This window comes from Ruditapes philippinarum, unplaced genomic scaffold (genome assembly GCF_026571515.1).
Source record: "Ruditapes philippinarum isolate M1 unplaced genomic scaffold, ASM2657151v2 ctg8401_1_1_1_1, whole genome shotgun sequence".
In the NCBI taxonomy this organism is placed as follows: Eukaryota; Metazoa; Mollusca; class Bivalvia; order Venerida; family Veneridae; genus Ruditapes; species Ruditapes philippinarum.
This window is the reverse complement of record NW_026862730.1, coordinates 139,552-158,511: the sequence shown is the minus strand read 5'-3', so window position 1 is coordinate 158,511 and position 18,960 is coordinate 139,552. Positions and strand designations below refer to the sequence as shown.

The 18,960-nt window shown below is 32.5% G+C and overlaps 1 protein-coding gene across 1 annotated transcript in view; it reads left to right on the top strand.

The window, feature by feature from the left end:
* The window catches only part of LOC132720016 (RNA-binding protein RO60-like), a 29,591-nt gene extending 13,465 nt beyond the window's left edge, over positions 1–16,126 (top strand). The window contains exons 5-15 of the mRNA XM_060703992.1: positions 3,447–3,590; positions 4,160–4,348; positions 8,750–8,892; positions 9,930–10,156; positions 10,374–10,557; positions 11,370–11,697; positions 12,746–12,923; positions 13,438–13,603; positions 14,083–14,159; positions 14,598–14,778; positions 15,033–16,126. Coding sequence (XP_060559975.1) covers positions 3,447–3,590; positions 4,160–4,348; positions 8,750–8,892; positions 9,930–10,156; positions 10,374–10,557; positions 11,370–11,697; positions 12,746–12,923; positions 13,438–13,603; positions 14,083–14,159; positions 14,598–14,778; positions 15,033–15,234 — 2,019 coding nt within the window. The 3' untranslated portion in view covers positions 15,235–16,126. The remainder of the gene's footprint in view (positions 1–3,446; positions 3,591–4,159; positions 4,349–8,749; positions 8,893–9,929; positions 10,157–10,373; positions 10,558–11,369; positions 11,698–12,745; positions 12,924–13,437; positions 13,604–14,082; positions 14,160–14,597; positions 14,779–15,032) is intronic.
* The last annotated feature ends 2,834 nt before the right edge of the window (positions 16,127–18,960 follow it).

The window sequence follows — 18,960 nt, the reverse complement described above, 5'->3', positions numbered from 1 at the left end:
TTTTTCCCAAAAAAATTTTAGTTAGAGAAAATAATTTTAAAAATATAATTTTGATGGTGGAAATTTTTTTTTTTATAAATTTTATCGGTGGTTTTTTTTATTTGGGACCCTTTTAGTAAGCCTTTGGGGTGTTGAATGATTTTTTCAGGGGTTTTGTAGGGGTCCCGGGGCAGATAGGGGTGGGGTGTCCAAAAAACTGATACTGCCCCCTGTGAATTAAATTTGGGTATACATTTTTTTATGAATAGATTTTCTTTATATTGGGCACAACAATTTTTTGCGAACCTTTAATGACCAAATTGATTATGACCTTCACTCATTTATGGCCTTGGGGTTCTGGTTTTTAAAGTATTTATTTTTTCAAAGGTTATATAAAAATTACTTAGTTTTTGTAATATTACTTAAATGTATATAATACCTAATTTTTAATTTAATACTTTTTCAAAAAATTTGGTTTAAAATTTTAAAAAATTTAAATTTTTTTTTTGTTTTAAAGATTCCCCGGATTTATTTTCTGTTTTAAATCCCTGATGTTCAAAAATTTTATTTTTTTAAAAAACTTTTACATTAAATTTTTGTTTAAAGTTGGTTTTTTGTGTCGTGGGTTTTTTAATTTTTGATTATTTGTTTACTTAAAATCTTTTTTTGGTTTTTAAATGCAGTTTTTCTTGAATTTTTTAGAATTTTTTTTGTTGATTATTCAATGTTTGATTAAAACAAAAAAATTCTACTGCATTTATTCGATTATTTGGCAGGACAAAACATTAAGGTTATTTTTTTATTTTCTTATTACCCTTTTTTCTGGTTTTTAAAATTTTAATTTAATAGTTTATTTCCTTTATTATCCCTTCTGTGATTAAATTGGGAAAAGTTAATATTTTGGGTTTTTTTGTACTTATTTTTGTTTTTAAACAACTTTTAGTTAAGTGTAAAAAAAAAATGTCAGTTTTTATTAAAAATTTTGGGTTTTTTTAATCCCAAAATTTTTTGTTATATTTTTCCCGATTTAAAAGGTAATGAGACAGGGAACCAAATTATTTTGATTAATAGCCGAGTTTCAGACGCTTGGATTATAAATACATTTATCAGGTTTCCCGACTATGAGTCATACCTACATACCAAAATAAAAACACATACAGAAACTTGAACAGTGGCCATTTTTTTATATATTTCTGAACTGATTGGCACAAAAAAACTTTGGACAAGACCTTTAAGTAGACCAGACTGCACTTGACTTTAATTGATTGACTTTAATTGATTAAAAAAGCGTTTGAATTTTTCTTGATGTCTTTGCTCATTATAATTGGCTATAACATTTTTGTGAATAAATTGTCTTTATACTTGGACACAACAATCCTTTTGACGAAGCCATCGAGTGGACCAAATTGATTATGACCTTCACTCATTAATGGCTTTGGTGTCTTGTTGTAAAGTAGGATTCCATTTACAACAGGCTAAATAATCATTACATAATATAGATTAATTAGATTTAAGTTTATTTTAAAGTTTAATGATATCAAATATGTATTGTTTTAAATACATGTACATTTCATTCTTATCAATCACTTGTTTAATGTTGATTATAATTGTATGAGTGGTTTTGGAGAAGTTATTGATAAACTCTTTAACAGTAACTTAGCATGTGCTAAAACTCTTTATATATACAATATATAAACAATATATAGATAATGGTTCTATAGTTTCATTCACACTGTTTTTGAACTTAGTGAAGTATAAGTTGTAAATTTAACATTCACATAATTATGTTTATAAATATGCTTAGTTTCTGAGTAGTATTTAAATTCTTTTAATACTTTGTATTATTATGTTTTGTAGAAAATGTATATATGGTTCATGTTGAACTTTTCCATGAATTATATTCTATTTTTAGAATAGTTATGTAAAGAACTAAGCTTAAAGCATTTGTTAACGGCTGTTTGCAGACCAATCAGATAAGTTGTTATGTATGTAGATGTAAGCTCCCTCTGGAATTCAGAGGTCCATTTATACAGGCATCTCAGCGACTTGTGGCATCCTGCTGCTTATTTTTGAAAAATGACATTTCTAAAAGGATCTAATGTTAATTAATTATTTAAGTTATTTAGCCACTTCATTATCTGAATTCACTGAAACATTTTTGATAAGTTTGTAAGTAATTTTAGTAATTTCGTTTTACATAAGTAATAAGATTAATTAATATTTTTTCTTTGTTCTAAGTGTTAGTTATCTTGAATTATTATAACTTTATTTTTGTTGATTATAGATTAAAACATTTTGTCAAAATAAATTTTTGAATACAAAATTAGTAATTAATAGCACTAAAATAAAGTCATATCAGTAAATACTCTTGACCTATCTATTCTTCCTTCAACTGTGTCTGGGTGATCTGTTCTCTTTCAACTAATAGGGGCGGCCTGAATGTTGAAGCTGAACAGCTTATTTAGTTTCAGTAAATATCATATAAGAATAGACGGTAAATACATTGACATCCTTCCGGTTGTACGGTTGAGGCAGTCCGGCAAGATGGATGTTAGATGAGTTAATCGTTATATCAATAATACAATAATAGGAGACTATTTCTGGCTATACTGTGTGGCAGTTGGAAGGACATCGTATCATATATGACCCGAGCATAATAAAATTCTTTTCTATTTTCCAGCCAGGCCTATTTTACCTCTTAAATTTAACGTAAAGCCAATTCCCAAAGAATCCCTTACAAAGATATATAAAATATGATAAACAAGATTAACAAGGAAAGGCGGCGTTCAATGAACGCACCCCCCCCCCCCCGACCAGTAACAAGAGCCAGTGGCAAGGAGCCCAGGAGGACCCCAAACAAAAACAGGACAGGGCACAAGGCAGAGAATGGGCAGGCTAACCATTAAAATCATAGATAAGAATAAATAATTAGTAACTGATAAGGAACTATATAAGAAAACAAATAAATGATTGAATAATAGGCCCATAAAGTCAAAGGTCGCAGGGGAAGGGGACAGGAGACCCGGGGAAGGTGGGGGATAAATAAAATAAATAAAACTAGGGGAAAGTAAAGTCACAAGTAAAGAGATCAATAGCAAAATTGATTTATTAAGTACATAGTCATTTCCAACTAATAAAAACTTAATTTTCAGCGTCCGACAGTGCCTATTTAATAAACACACAATTTAGGCTATATAGTGTGTATAATCAGAAAACTTTCGGTCTATATTCATAAAATTAATTCTAAAATTTCATTTTTAAAGGTATTTCACTTGGCAAACCAATTACATGTAATTAATTTCAAAATTTGTCTGTACATAGGCTCCGAAGATTCCACCTTCATGTCGTCAAACATGGCCAACTGCTAAACACGCAAACTCTACGCCAAGATTTAACTGCTATCCAGAACCCTTCAAACCAATGTCGGCATCAACATACCAGAAGAAGATATTATTCTCCTACACAAGCATATCCACCACAATACGCAACTTCATATCGGAGACACAACTGCTACTGTGACAGCCATGTATACAACAACATCCTCCAGACAACAGCCTCCACCTTCTTCACTTAACGACGACTCAGTTAGAGAAATCCCGTATCTTCGAGAAGTAAACTCTTAAAAAACAACTACAAGAACTTCAGCTAACACAAAGCAGAACCAGGGAAGATGAACAAAGACACCATGTTTCACCAGTCTACTCATCAATATCAAGAAAATTTACTCCACGTCATGTGTCAATAAAACATCACCAGTACCAACAAAGAAAAGCATACTTCAGAAGACGTCAAAACTATCAAGAAGAATAGACCCTGAATCATTACAGCCTAGACAGTCAAACTACCACACTGAACATCCCTATAGCAAACCAAGACTGTTACAAACAACTATTTTACGCCATCTAAGATACACAGAAGACTCTGATGATGAATACCCTCCTGAATAACAGGGTGTAAATCCAAAGGAACTGGTAACTGAAGAAAGACTATTACAATTTGCGAAAGAAATCAAACAATCACTGATGAATGACAAATACATTTATAACGACAGCCTCTTCCATGAACCAAAAGAAGAAACTCTGTCAAAGAAACATTTTATTTCAAGGGACTGATTCTGCAGGCCAAGAGTCAGTCCACCCAGTAGCTGAAAACTTCAAGAAACTGGCCGATGACAAACCAGATGACGAACCAAAAGCTGTCATCAGCTTCAACAAAGTCAGCAACAGTAGAAGATTCGATTCCTGTTCAGGGTTACAACCCAACGCCTTACCCAGAACTGATGCCAAATGAAACCAAACGACAACCCTTCAAAGCCAAAGAAGTACCAACTGAAGACAGCAGACCGAAAGATGCCATCTTCGATTGGACAGTCTGAATTGCTACTGTTTACCTAGCAGTAGTCAAAAACAATAAATATCAATAGGCAATAAAGAAAACGCCTTTGAACCCTGACAACAAAGTGACAAACCAGCGCAAACCATAAACCACGAAAAAATGCCACATACAAATCAGATGACTTTTACCAAGGACCAGATGCTTGCGTGTATCCGAGACGAGAGAAAAAGTGCGTGACAATTTACATTGTGATCGCGTTAAACTGATCAAACCAGAGTTTGTTGATAGACTGACAAATGATAAGAAAGTAATTTAAGTATAAGTTACACTGCCATCTATACCTTACCATGTTGTTTTTATGTAAATAAAGATAGATTTGTATACATACAAGATATTGATATGTTGGGTTGAATTTTTGTTACAATAATTGATTATTTGTTAACCTTTTTGTTAAGTACAAGTTTTTCTATTTGAGTTTTGTAAGGCTGCTTTAGGTGTCTTAGTGAAGTTTTTATGTGCTTGTTACATAGAATTGAAGTTTCTATGGGCTTGATGTTTCGAAACATCACATTTTTGAGTTTTAGAGATGTTTTATAGAATTTAAATTTATAGGCGTTGATGGTATGTTTCACAGAAATTTCTTTGTTCACTTATGTAATGATCTTAAAGTAAGCGTTTGTTTGTTCCTTCGCAGCTGAGTCTAACATATATGTCTTTTGTGTTTTTTTTAAGTGGTGTAGACTTTGATTTATTTAAAAGTTGATATGTATTTTACATGTCAACAAGATTTAAGTTGGATATCATATATTTTTGTTTGAATGAGGAAAGACCTGTTTTACTTATGGCATTATTGTACAACCATTTTGATGCTTCTTTATTAATGGTACAGTTTTGTTAATCATTTGTCATAATATTTCTTATGATTGTATTTAAACATGGTAGTGTAACTGATTCTTTATTTAAACGTTTGGCATTATACAAATTAAACGTTAATTTATGATTGATTTTATTAAAAGGTGCTGTTTTTTTTAAAAGTGTTTTGTGTAGAAAGCGATAAAGAAAGTTCACATAAAGTGTTGTATGAATAGTGATAATAATAGTTTTGATAAAAGTGAAATGAATAACGTTTAATATTCAATAAATCGCGCATCTGAGTAAAAGATCATTAAAAAGTGCATCTGAGAAACAAATGATCAAATTGTGCATCTTAGAAACAAAATAGAGAATGATCTCGCGCAACATGTAAATAATAGTGCAAAGACATTGGGTACAATGAACAATTAAGGTGGTTGTGCCATCATTCACTTACATTAAACATAACTTGTTATCGTGCATAAGCACCAAATCCCACCATTGTAACAAAATCTAGTGCAAAAGACATTTGGCACAATAATGACCAATTAAGGCAAGTGTGTCAGTACACTAGTAGACAAGAACAAGACGGAACTAGAAAACCCCGATGATGACAGAAAAAAGAAATAACATTGTAAAAATGTTATTATTTTAGATATTATAATACAAATCCGGAAACAAAGTGATCCCTCAGAAGCATTAATCACAACCAAATAACATAAGAATTGCAGACTCGGTTTAATTGAGTCTGTACATGAGGGATAATGAATAAATGCAACAACCCTCATGCCCCCTAGCATCGGCTTGAGCGGTACTCAATTTTCAACACTTAATAGTGCTGGCATCAATGATCCTGAAGGACCAGAAAAATATAACAACACTGAAGTGAAGTACGGGGGAACTTTTTACAGCTGCCACACAGCACTTGGCACCTGCTGTTGTGAAGTATAATAACACTTGTTCTATTCTAGGACAAAATATGATAAACAAGATCAACAAGGAAAGGCTTTTTAATTATTATATTCTCTGTTTGGTATTAACATGATGTATAAATTTTATTTTAAGATATTTCTATTTTCATGTAATACGAGATTTATTGTCCCCCGCCTTTTTGAAGAAAAAAGGGGGATATAGTAATAGGCTCCGTCCGTCTGTCCGCCCGTCCGTCACACTTTCGTGTCCGGTCCATAACTTTGTTATTTATCAAAGGAATCTGAAATAATTTGGCACAAATATTTGTTATAATAAGACGATAAGTCATGCGCAACAACCAGACCCCTACCTCCAAGGTCAAGGTCGCACTTGCTCATTCAAGGTCAACATTGCCTATTTGATGGTATATGTCGTGTCCGGTCCATAACTTTCTTATATTTGAAGGGATTTTGTAAATACTTGCCACAATTGTTCACAATAATAAGACGATGTGTCATGCGCAACAACCGGTCACCTACCTCCAAGGTCAAGGTAACACTTGGAGGTCAAATGTTAACATAGTTTATTACGGGGAATATTTTGTGTCCGGTCCATAACTTCTTCATTTATCAAAGGAATCTGAAATAACTTGGCACAAATGTTTGTTATAATAAGAAGATGTGTCATGTGCATCAACCAGACCCCTACCTCCAGGGTCAAGGTCGCACTTGCTCATTCAAGGTCAACATTGTCTATTTGATGGTATATGTCGTGTCCGGTCCATAACTTTCTTATCTTTAAAGGGATTTTGTAAATACTTGCCACAATTGTTCACAATAATGAGACGATGTGTCATGCGCAACAACTGGTCACCTACCTCCAAGGTCAAGGTCACACTTGGAGGTCAAAGATTAACATAGTCTTTTATGTGGTATATTTTGTGTCCAGTCCATATCTTTTTCATAGATCAAAGAATTTTGTAAATACTTGCCACAAATAGTCACTATAACAAGACAATGTGTCTCGCGCAACACCTGCATCCCTACCTCCAAGTTCAAGGTCACACTTAGAGGTCAAAAGTTAACATAGTCTGTTTTAGGGTATATTATGTGTCTGATCTAGAACTTCTTCAGGATTTTGAAATAACTAGGCACAAATAGTCACAATGATAAGATGATATGTCATGTATAACACGTGTCCCTACCTCCAAGGTCAAGGTCACACATAGAGGTCAAAGATTTACATAGTCTGTTATAGGGTATATTTTGTGTCCAGTCCATAACTTGGGATTTTAAAAATACTTTACACAAATAATCACAATAATAAGATAATATGTCAGGCGCAAAACATGGGTCCCAACCTCCAAGGTCACACTTAAAGGTCAAAGATTGACATAGTCTGTTATAGGGTATATTTTGTGTCTGATCTGTAACTTCTACATAGTTAGAGGGATTTTGAAAATACGTGGCACAAATATTAATATTAATAAGACGATTTGTCATGCACAACACCTGCACCTCTACCTCCAAGGTCAAGGTCACACTTAGAGGTCAAAGGTTAACATGATAGAATTTTAAATTCCGTGTTTCATTTTACTAGTATTCCTTTAATAAATTTATTGTTGCATGTGCAGATCAAGCATTGATCATAATTTTAAATATAATTAATATTAAATGCATACTCGTATTTTTGTAAAAAGTTCTTTATTCATTCTTGAATTATTCTTCAATGTCTTTGTCTTTTAACTGACCTAGACCGTCGTGCTCAAATTATTAAATCTAACTTGTCATAACTATGGACAAAAGAACACGGATGACAAAACTGAAAAGGTGATAAATTCAAATGTGACAAAGACCTTTTTATGACTGAAGGTCAAATATAAAATTTGAATTTTATTGTTCACCAGAAGTTTTTTTTATGAGAACTCTTTACTCGTTACTACCATATTCTTCATCCAATGTGTTTGAATTAGAAGTCAGAAAATGATGAGCTTGCCCCCGCTAATTTAAGCGTTGGCTCTTGTGATTATTCTTTTACGCAGTCGAATTATTTTTCAGTAAATCATTCATTGATTGCCAACACCATATCTATGTCGTTTGTCTCGATTTATTTTTAAAACGTTCCATTCCTATATTTGTCAAATCTATCTTATATTAAACTGTAGTACATCGATTCTGATAGCACCATAGTTTTAACGCTATTATCCTTACTTGAGTGTCTTTTTTTTCTATTTCTGTGGTCGATCACAGCTTCATTAGAAACTGTTTAGAATGTAACTGTGTAACCGAGACAAGGATCTTCTAAAAAGTGGTCCTGTTGTTAACGAAAGACTTTTGTCATTAATGAGTTTATGGTGGGGTAGGGGGCTTATTTTGATTTCGCAAATTCAAAGTAACTGCATGGTTGCTTCAAACCTAAGATTGGATTGTGTTCTCCTTTAAAGTTTAAACATATTTGCCTTTGCTTTTTGACCTACATAGATTAATATTTGTTGCTACACGTATTATATATTTATTACATTGTCCAATAAGCCCTTCTTGAGGATTAAATGTAAATATTTCTCTGAGAAAATTATGTCATTGTTGTGAAAAGATTGGGATATTTTGAACAACTGGTCATTGTTTTTGTAATAAAATTAGAACTACATGTGCATTGTATTTACTGTTCATAGGTTCGCAATAATGAAAATGCCTTTGTGTTTCCATTGAAAGACATGCAACGTTTACTGCGTTTTCTGGTGCTAGGATACTCCGGTGGGACCTATTATGCCACAGAGTCTGACGTGCAGAGGGAAAATATAGATTTCATCAAACAGTATGTTAGTTTACAATATGAAAACAGGGCCTACACAGTTTATGTATTACCTGTAAATGTATACGTGTAGGATAATACAAACTGTAACTTGATTTTACTCTAGGAACATTAGAGGACACTTATTTTGTAAAATCACGTTAAATTTTCTCCTGCTAAATTATTTCCAATAAGAAGAAACATACATGCACAAATTAACTACACATAAATCCTTACTTTCTTTCGCATCGGTCAAAGGTTCAACTGCGGTTTACTTACTGCGCATCGGTCGAAAGTTCAGCTGCCATTCACTTTCTGTGCATCGGTCGAAGTCCACTACCGTTGACTTTCAGCGCATCTGTCGAAGGTTCCACTACCGTTTACTTTCAGAGCATCTGTCGAAGATTCAGCTGCCATTCACTTTCTGTGCATCGGTCGAATGCTCCACTACCGTTTACTTTCAGCGAATCGGTCAAATGTTCCACTATCTTTTACTTTCTTCGCATCGGTCAAAGGTTCACCTGCCTTTCACTTTCTGTGCATCGGGCGAATATTCCACTGCCGTCAACTTTCTGCGCACCGGTTGAATGTTCCACTGCCGTTCACTGAACAGCGCATCGGTTGAATGTTCCACTACCGATTTCCTTACCGAAAGTGTATTCAGTTGATTAGGAAACCTAAGAAATCTCCAGGAACAACATGAACAAACAATCAAACAAAGAAATATTAAGCAAAATAACAAACAAGCATGCATCAAGGCACTCATTTGCATAATTACCAATTAATTGTTTGTTAGCATGTTAAAATGTAAACTTTTTATAACATTCTTTCACTATGTAAAAGGAAATTAGTACATGTATTAGGTGGTTGTTTGTATAAAGGTGAAATGAAAACGATGTTAAAACAGTAAGAAAGAAAGATACCTTTCTTCAATAACAAATTAAAGTTAGAAAACATTGGAAACTTAAAGGCTTTTATTATTTTGTCTACATATTAAGTCATCAAGTACTCCAAATCTGGTGTTAGCTCTTTTTTCAGCGGTAAACATATTGAATTTACAGGCTCATTAATGACGGCAAAGGTGTAGATGTTATCACAAAGGTCACTGAGGTCAATTTTGATAGACGCAATCTTAGACAGGATTCTTTGCTGATAGTACTAGCCATCTGCGCAAGGTGCAATGACGAAAGCACGAAGACAGCAGCTTACATGCATCTTTCCAAAATATGCAGAACACCAACTCATTTGTTCCAGTTTGTTGAATTCTGTGAGCAAGAAAGCAGAAGTGGTATGGTTTGTAACTTTTTTAAAGTAAATATTTTGTTGAATATGTATTGTAAGTGCTTTTATAATAACCTAAATGTGAAGTCCTTTACTATTATTATTATTATTATTATTATTATTATTATTATTATTATTATTATTTAAGAGCCATATGTTAATAAGAAAAACAACAACAACAAATCTGATAACATTTTTATTACCATGTGAAAGTTTTGTTCTAGGGACTGGGTGGGGAAAAGCACACAAACGAGCTGTTAGTGAGTGGTATACAGGCTTTGCCCCAAATCCTGAACTGCTTGCTCGTGTCGTCACAAAGTGTAAGAGGCGAAATAATTGGTCTCACATAGATGTCATACGACTTTCACACACCAAGACAAGTGATCCTGCAGTAGGATTCATACTTAGGTACGCAAATAAATGTTGGGATTTTCATTTTATTTATCAGGGCAATTCAATCACATTCAAATGAAGTAATGTCGTATGAAATTGTTTAAGGTATTAGCCCTGTAATTGGAATTGTAAGTGTTGCTGTAGAGAAAAAAAAAACTAGATTAAATCAAAAAATTCTTTTGTGTAAAAAACATCACTTACATTTCCAATTAAGGCCATATATTTTAATATATACATATTGTGCTTCTCGATACAAATAATTTCACAAATCGTCTTGAAGCATTGAAAGGTTAAAGTTGTGTCAAATACATTGAAGTGGTTTAGTTTAGAATAACGGAGTTTTAGGTTCGTTGGATTAATTAATGCTTAAAGGACACGTGCTACCAAAGTGATTGATTTTTTTTTAAAAATCAACATAAGCAAACTTGTGTGTGTGACCTTACACACAAAAATAAATCTTTCTTTTTAGTTTAAGATGTTCATTGCTCTTTTAATTTGTACTCAAAATGATGGCACTATTCAATACAAAACAAGAACGAATTTAAAGGAAATTTATATTACTACTAAGTTACTTTTACTTTCCAATCTCAGAAACGGGTTATCATTCGGTGAAGATTGAATACTGATTTAGGTGGTGACAGAAATTATTGGACATTGTGAAAATTCATTTTATGAAGAACTGAATACTGCTTCAGCTAGACAGTTTGATAAACATATTCTCCAATTGTATTTTTTGAAAGTTTTGTTTTCATTGCTCTTATGGATCTCCCCTTTTTGGGTTTATTTTTTTTAAATATGGCTATTAATTCTTATCGAATTTATTGTAGGTACATTACAAAAGGATTGGACAAGGCGCGAGAAATGTATATTAATGGTAAGAGGATAACTTCTCCAGAGGTACTTGCAAAACTTAACAAGTTGGCTGAGCTGATTAAAGGCATTGAAGAAGCAGCGACATGTATTAATGTGGACCAACTTTGTCATATCATCCGGCTTAATAAGCTTTCCTGGGAACATTGCAATTCAGATCTGTTGAAGTACAAAGATGTATGGCTCGCACTTTTACCGCATATGTCGGTAGAGGCGACCTTGCGAAATCTAGGGAGGATGACGAGCTATGGAATGTTTGCTGAAAATAGTGAAGAGGAACAGCTTGTAAGTATCTTTCATGTTTAAATCAAATTTTGAAATTTCACTTTAAGAGACATTTATATTATCTATTCATTATATACTTTTTCTCCCTAAAATGCGCGCTAAGCCTTAAGCGTGAATACGCTTCAATCGATTGGAAAATCCGTATTATGTTAGTGACAAATACACATATAGTACGGTTCCAAATAAGGAAATGCCGGAATATTTTTCAATCCGGTTCCATTATTACTTGTGTATTACGTAGTATTTGGAAACGGGAATCCAAACTATTGAAGGCAATGTCCTTTTTGCAAAAATTACGTATTTATCTGCCCTTCATAAATTTTATGCCTCGACAGCTATATTTCAGTTTCTGAAAATACCTAATATAAGTTAAGTTAATCGAAACTGTTTTTGTCGTAAAATGTAAAGGTATATAATAAAGGGATATTTTTGTTTAAGTTGATTTCTAAGGCCAGGTATTTTGCTACTCGCTGCTTGGGAAAATTGATATCTCGCTCGACCTTTGGTGCTTACGCTGCTCGTAGCAAAATACAAAGCCTCGGACAGCTACTTCTACGTATTATTCCGTATATATTGTATATCATTTAAAATACATGTAATTTATTATGACTATGTTGCGCAAACGTTGTAAGTACTCTGGCAATCGTGTTTGATATGTATGATTTTTGTCGGAAATTATGCTAGTAGTTATTTGCTGATCACTGAAAGGAGAAATAACATTTTCTGTCGGCAGGATACTGCAATGACTATATGAACATTAAATTCTATACGGAATGAATAAATAAATAAATAACATACATATACAATTTATTGTAGAAATCAATGCGTTTTAAAGTTGATAATTCTTCAATAGGTACATTTTCCCATATGTATTTCAAATCTTCATAAAGAACGTCAAAAATGTATCATTTGGATATGTTTTAAAATTGTGGCTTGAAAAGAGAAAGGTTAATAAAGACCTCCCATAAAGATGAGTTCGCTATAAAAGATTTAATTACAGATTTGAGATCAAATGTGTACTATAATACCAGAATGTATATGTTTTTAGGTGCTCGACAAGATATTGAGAATAAACACTACACCATTGCTTCAGCTGAGAGATGAAGATATGTTCATGAACGAGGATGATGAACTGTTTCATTTTATTCAGATTCTCCAATCTGGGATTAGAAGAAACATCGTACATCCTTTTTCTATTTTGCCGCCATTGCTTCAATATAATGCTGGTTTGTATTGGTCAATTAATTAAAAATACATGTATCTTTAAATTTTCTTACTTTCTCCCTTATGTGTATATGCATATACGTGACACGTGTAATGTAATGGCATCTAGTTTTTTAATATACGTTTCATGGGATAATTTTCTTCTATGAAGCTACTACATGTACTTAATATTTTGGCAGATTTTGCTGAAAAGGGTATATCTGCAGGTAATTCCACTACTTGCCAACTGTCAATTTTTTGATGTACTAACACTTTTCTTCATAATTAATAAATATATTAGAAATATGTTTCTAAGTTATTCCAATATCCCTTTTTAAACACGTAAAATGTCCATCTTATATATGTAGTAGGTTTTCATTCGAACTTGCCGTTGCAATGATGATCTTTTCAGACATGAATTTTTCTCAATATGTATATAAGAACAGAACTATTACAGTTCATAGAATATTATAAAAATGCGTAAAGAAAGAAATGATAACTGTACACACGAATCAGATTTTTGATGTGGTATTCCAGGGCACGGAGATAGGAGTAACTTGTCTTGGACACCAAACAGAAGGATTGTTCAAGCACTTGATGATGCATTCCATAAGGCATTCCAAACCATACAGTCTTCAGGGAAGAAGTTTTATCTTGCCGTTGATGTCAGTGATTCAATGTCTCAACCTGTGCTAGGTAGCAGGTATGTTTCTATGGAATATAAGCTTACTTTTCTTAGATCATATCACTTTAGATTCCCACTGATTGTGTTATTCTGGTTTGTCCTAATTTTATTTTGATTACAAACTCTCACACATTATTTCAATATTTTGGGAATCGGTGATCCATATAAACTGAAGCTTAATTTGAGCAGCTTTCAGTGTAAAGTAAAGAAAGGCTGTTGCATTTCGTTCATTTGCGCTGCAATAATTGTGTAGGTACTTAATTAATGCTTATATATTTAATCTCCAATCTTTGCTTATCTATCATCTTTTTATAGCATACCAGTGCTTATGCACTCCCTTATATAATATCATTTAAAAAATAAGTATTACAAAGTCAGTAAATAGAAACGATAACGCTAAAGTTGATGTAAAAATATTGAATATTGTACTCGCTGTACTTGTAAAAAATAAGCACTTCGTTAGTACATTAATATATATAGAATGTTTTCAATTTAAGCAATATACACTGCTTAACTGCAGCCGCGGTAATGATGATGGTAACAGCAAGAACGGAGGATCATTGCATAATAAAAGGTATTGCTGAGGATGGATATAATACTATTACAAAGTTATTATGTGATAAACTTTTGCATTTACAATGACACAAGCACAAGAGCAACCGCCAGATCCTTTGAAATGTCGCAAATATATATGTATGTCAGGATACATCTAAGTAGTTATGACTATGTTATGTCGACCTCAAAGTGTTTTCATTTCTAGAACAAGAATTGAATTTATGCTGCACTTTGGGTCGAGGCGAGATGGAATCACTTTACCTCATAATATGCTTTTCCGTCCTTTTATGCTTCCAATTTCAATATTTTCATCGAGTTATTGTAATGAAACAATCATCAAATCATTGTTCCACTTTTGTCATGTTCCTAACTTAAGACAAATACAACACAAGCATTTACGCAACGAATTCTTCTCGATTTTTATGGTTATTATTATTAAACATTTCTGTACTTTTAGGCTTCAGTGATGGAATGGTAGACATTCCTATTGAGTCTACGCATTCTCTTGACATTGTCCAGCGAAGTTTAGATGGGATACCGGCAGGTGAAACTGACTGCTCCCTGCCAATGATTGATGCAATGGATAAAAAGATTAAAGACATCGACGTGTTTGTTATCTATACTGACAATGAAACAGGGTGAGTAAAAGTAACATGTATACACAGTTAGCTTCTTTTGTTACTCTGTAAATAGGTTATTCGAGCTGCATTTAAGGGAGTAATTGCTGTGGAAAGGACTAAGAGCTGTTCATGCGATGCAGCTGTCACGCTATTTCTTGCCACTGAAATAGTCGAAGCCTTTTGGGAAATGAGATGTAGTTTATGATCAAAATGTTCCGCATCGGTTTTAACTTTATTGGAATTATATCATTTCAATTCTGTTTTATTTCTAGGGTCGGGAAGTGTCACCCATTTTACGCTCTACAAGACTACAGGAAATACTCGGGAAAACATGACGTCAAGCTAATTGTATGCGGAATGTCTGCAACAAGTTTTTCAATAGCCGATCAGAATGATCCTTACATGCTAGACGTGGTAGGGTTCGATTCAGCCGTTCCATCTATCATTTCCAGGTTTGCCATTGGTGAGTTATGAAGGATAGAAGGTTACAGATGTACGACGCTCAATACTATCCATCCATTAGGTGTACATACAGAAAGGTTTTATTTTGTAATGTTTTTTTTTCTCCAGTTAGTTTGTCAATGGTCATTCAAAATTTGCAACTATGTGTTTGAATATGATTGATACCTTTACCACCTTTTTGGAAAAAACCCAACTTATTACAAATGACGAGATGTTTTTACTTGTAGTACATGTAAAAATGCTGATTTATTTTAATTCTATTTGTTTGGTATTCTGTTTTCATTGCGTATTGATTTTGTATTTGCATGATACATATCATTTCGTATTGAATTTTATCTATTTAGCCCGTTTATCTTTTAAGGTCTAGGATAGGCCCATTAATTTCAGCCACAATAATGTTCAGTATAAAGTATAATTGATAGTTATCTATAAATAGAATATATAGTTATATTTCGTAAAAGTTATCTATAAATAGAATATATAGTTGGAGAAAAAATACCGGAATTCCACTTAATAAATATTTAACAAAAGCTACCAATCACCATTTTATATTAAGCTTTAAACTCAGTATTTTCATATATTGTTTTGTTGATATTTTTTCAAATATTTTTGTACAGTATTTTCAGTTTACATTTTTTACTTATACTCTGGTAGTAATATATCTTTTATCTACTTCTTTTGTAACTGACGTTGTTTATTTGTAAATATGGTACTCTGGTTGTGATAACTATACAGCTAATATGTGATTCTACCATGCTGTTAAATATGTAACATGATTAATATCGTTAAAAGGTTGTTGATTTATCTATAACCTCTGAATGATTCTTGATCTGTGATACTATTCTACTCATTTTCTTTTATCGTTGTTTTATTTTGAAAATTATTAAATGTTTTGTTGAAATGAAACGAGTTTGTTTGGTTTTTCAATAAACATGAAAGTTTGGTACTTACAATATGGAAATAAGATTCCAGAAAAATAAAAGAGAAAACTGCGACTATTTCCAACCGTTACACTGGTAAATCTTACCAGTAATGTAGATATATCATAATTGAGATTTGGCAATTTTTGTCTTTAAGCTTATAGACACACTTTGGTATCCGTTCTTTGAATCAACCAGTACTGAGCAATAAGTGTTTCTTGTTCAAGGTAACAAGAACTTGCCAATGATGGGGTTAAAAATCAATGCGACTTGCGATTATTAGATAACTAGTCCGACGCGTAAACCACTAACTACATGTATTTCGAAATTAATATTAGAAATTAACCATAGCTGAGGATGCACAAGGCTACCGTAAAAAGTTCATGTATTTTGTCTAGGGATATAGATAACATATACTAATTAAGTTTCCGCTTTTCCTTATGTGTTAAAACGATTGACAATTTCCCATCCTGGAAATAAAAAGAATATAACTGAGATTAAAGCGCAGTACGATACGAAACAGGTGATCCTTAACATCATATTATTCTTTTCCGAAACAATGCTGGGACTATTTCAATATCAAAATCTATTCTCTATACATATTTAGCAAAATGTAAAAGTGAAACTATCTTAGAAATGATCTAGAATACCTCATATATTGTTTTCCTTTGTGGTGTGCGAACAAATTTTATCTGATCTATGAAGTTTTATTGGTTTTCCAGAAACTAGATTCCAGATTAGGTCAAGTTTACTTGAAAATGACACAATGGGTTAAAAATTAGGAAAAGGAGAAAAGAATGGTTATAATTGGATTTAATCGAGTTGATTGAGATGATGAAAAGAGCAACATATCTCTCTCTAGCACCGGCTCAAGCGGTGTTCCTAACCAGTTTACAACAATTTAATTTAAACCAATCTTTGTATGCACGGATCATCTTATATTTGATCTATAAAAACATGGATATACATCAATAAAATCTTACATGCCCCCCCCCCCCCAAAAAAAAAAAAAAAAAATTTGGCTAATAAATAAATGTACTGGCCTTTCGTAGGTGAATCACCTTAAGTTTGACTTCATAAAATCAGCTTAAAACATGTCATACACTTACGCAGGAACTTAGCTTGCTTTAAATAAAACGATAATATCAGTTTTTGTATACATTTGCAATTAAATTAACTCAAATAAATGAAGGGCATATTGTAGATTTTGTGTAAATGACATACTGCAAACAAAAACACACATACACTGTGTTTTGGATGTGCTTTTATACATAAAATCTTATACTGCAAACAAAATAGAATGTGCTTTTATACATAAAATCCTAAAAAAATCTGGTATATATTTTATGAATTTTGAAAATATTGTATGAAAGCATTTCAGGTCACTATATATATACTTTAGTAATGGTTAAAAATCTTCAATTATGTTGTGGTTTTTTAAATGCTTGAAATGTTTTATTTCATGTTTAAACAAAGCGAACAATGATCTCCTACTTAAGTCGCCATTGTATACATATTTCCTAGTGGTAAGAGGTACCTATAGATATTTATCTCTCCGCAGTTGCATAAACATATAACTATAAATACATTTGGAAAAACCGAATTGTTACTATATTAAGTATTCATAACTCTTGGCACACCTACTTTATATATATATTTGAATAGATAATGAACCAAAAGCACTCAAGGCCATGTCAGTGTGATTAAAAAATCTTAACAAAAGGGAAGATTAATTCATATGCTTATGTAATTCAACATAAATTATAGACACAATTTTAACGCATATCAATGCATACCAACGCCCTGAAAGGTACTTAAAAATTGGGTAGCTGGATTGTGGGATTACTCAAAAACACGAAATTTAGAAGAATAGAAGGATTTCTTCTTGTTGGGATGATTTCTTATGAAGACAAAACAATTCTTCACCGCAAGACCAAAACACAGAACAGACTTCTGGTGCTCAGTTATTCCATTATTCCTGAAGTAGACATACTTTCTATTTCCCAAAATGGCCCTTCTTTGCTATAATGCACGACCGACTTCCATTTCATAAACTATTACACATAACCAAGTAGTGATATTGTTTAAATTCTGCAAGGGATTTATTTGGAGGGAAATATTTGAAGGACTCATAAAATATATCATTTCGTGTTGTAATGCTTTGAAAAATGTACATCTTCAGGCCTTTAGGTAGTAACGGTGCGACTTTGTGATTATCGCATTACAGAGTTTTGGCCAACTCGAAAACTCACCCTTTAATTATGATAACATAAAAATGCAACTAAATTCAATATCGAAGTATGCGTTTTTTCACGCAGAAAAGTATATTTTATTCAAATATACTGTTAAAATAAACTTACTGGGAAGCATACCCTGTTTACCCTTCACCATTGCCCAATAAACTAGAAACTAGTCTAGACAGATGTTTTAATTACATAATTTATCTTCAAGCACAGGTAAGCGGTAAGCTTTTTATTAGTCAGAATTAAAGAAATTAAATCTGTCTGGCCAGGTGTAGTCGGGCGACAGAAACACTTTCCTTGCTGAAGCGAGAATGAAACACTGATTTAAAATGATATCATTGAATGACAAGTTGTTGTAGATTAAATAAACAAAATGTGCAAAATAATTTGAAAAAGTGAACGAAAATAAAATTTCAACCACTAAATGTACACCCCTTAATTTCAATGTAAACAGATGTAATTTTTTTTGATACTGACTAACAAATAGTAACCTATATAGAGTTTTTCAAAACTAAGATTTTATATAATTGTTTAAGTGAGATCTTAAAAGTCTAATTATAGATACACATAGTTAT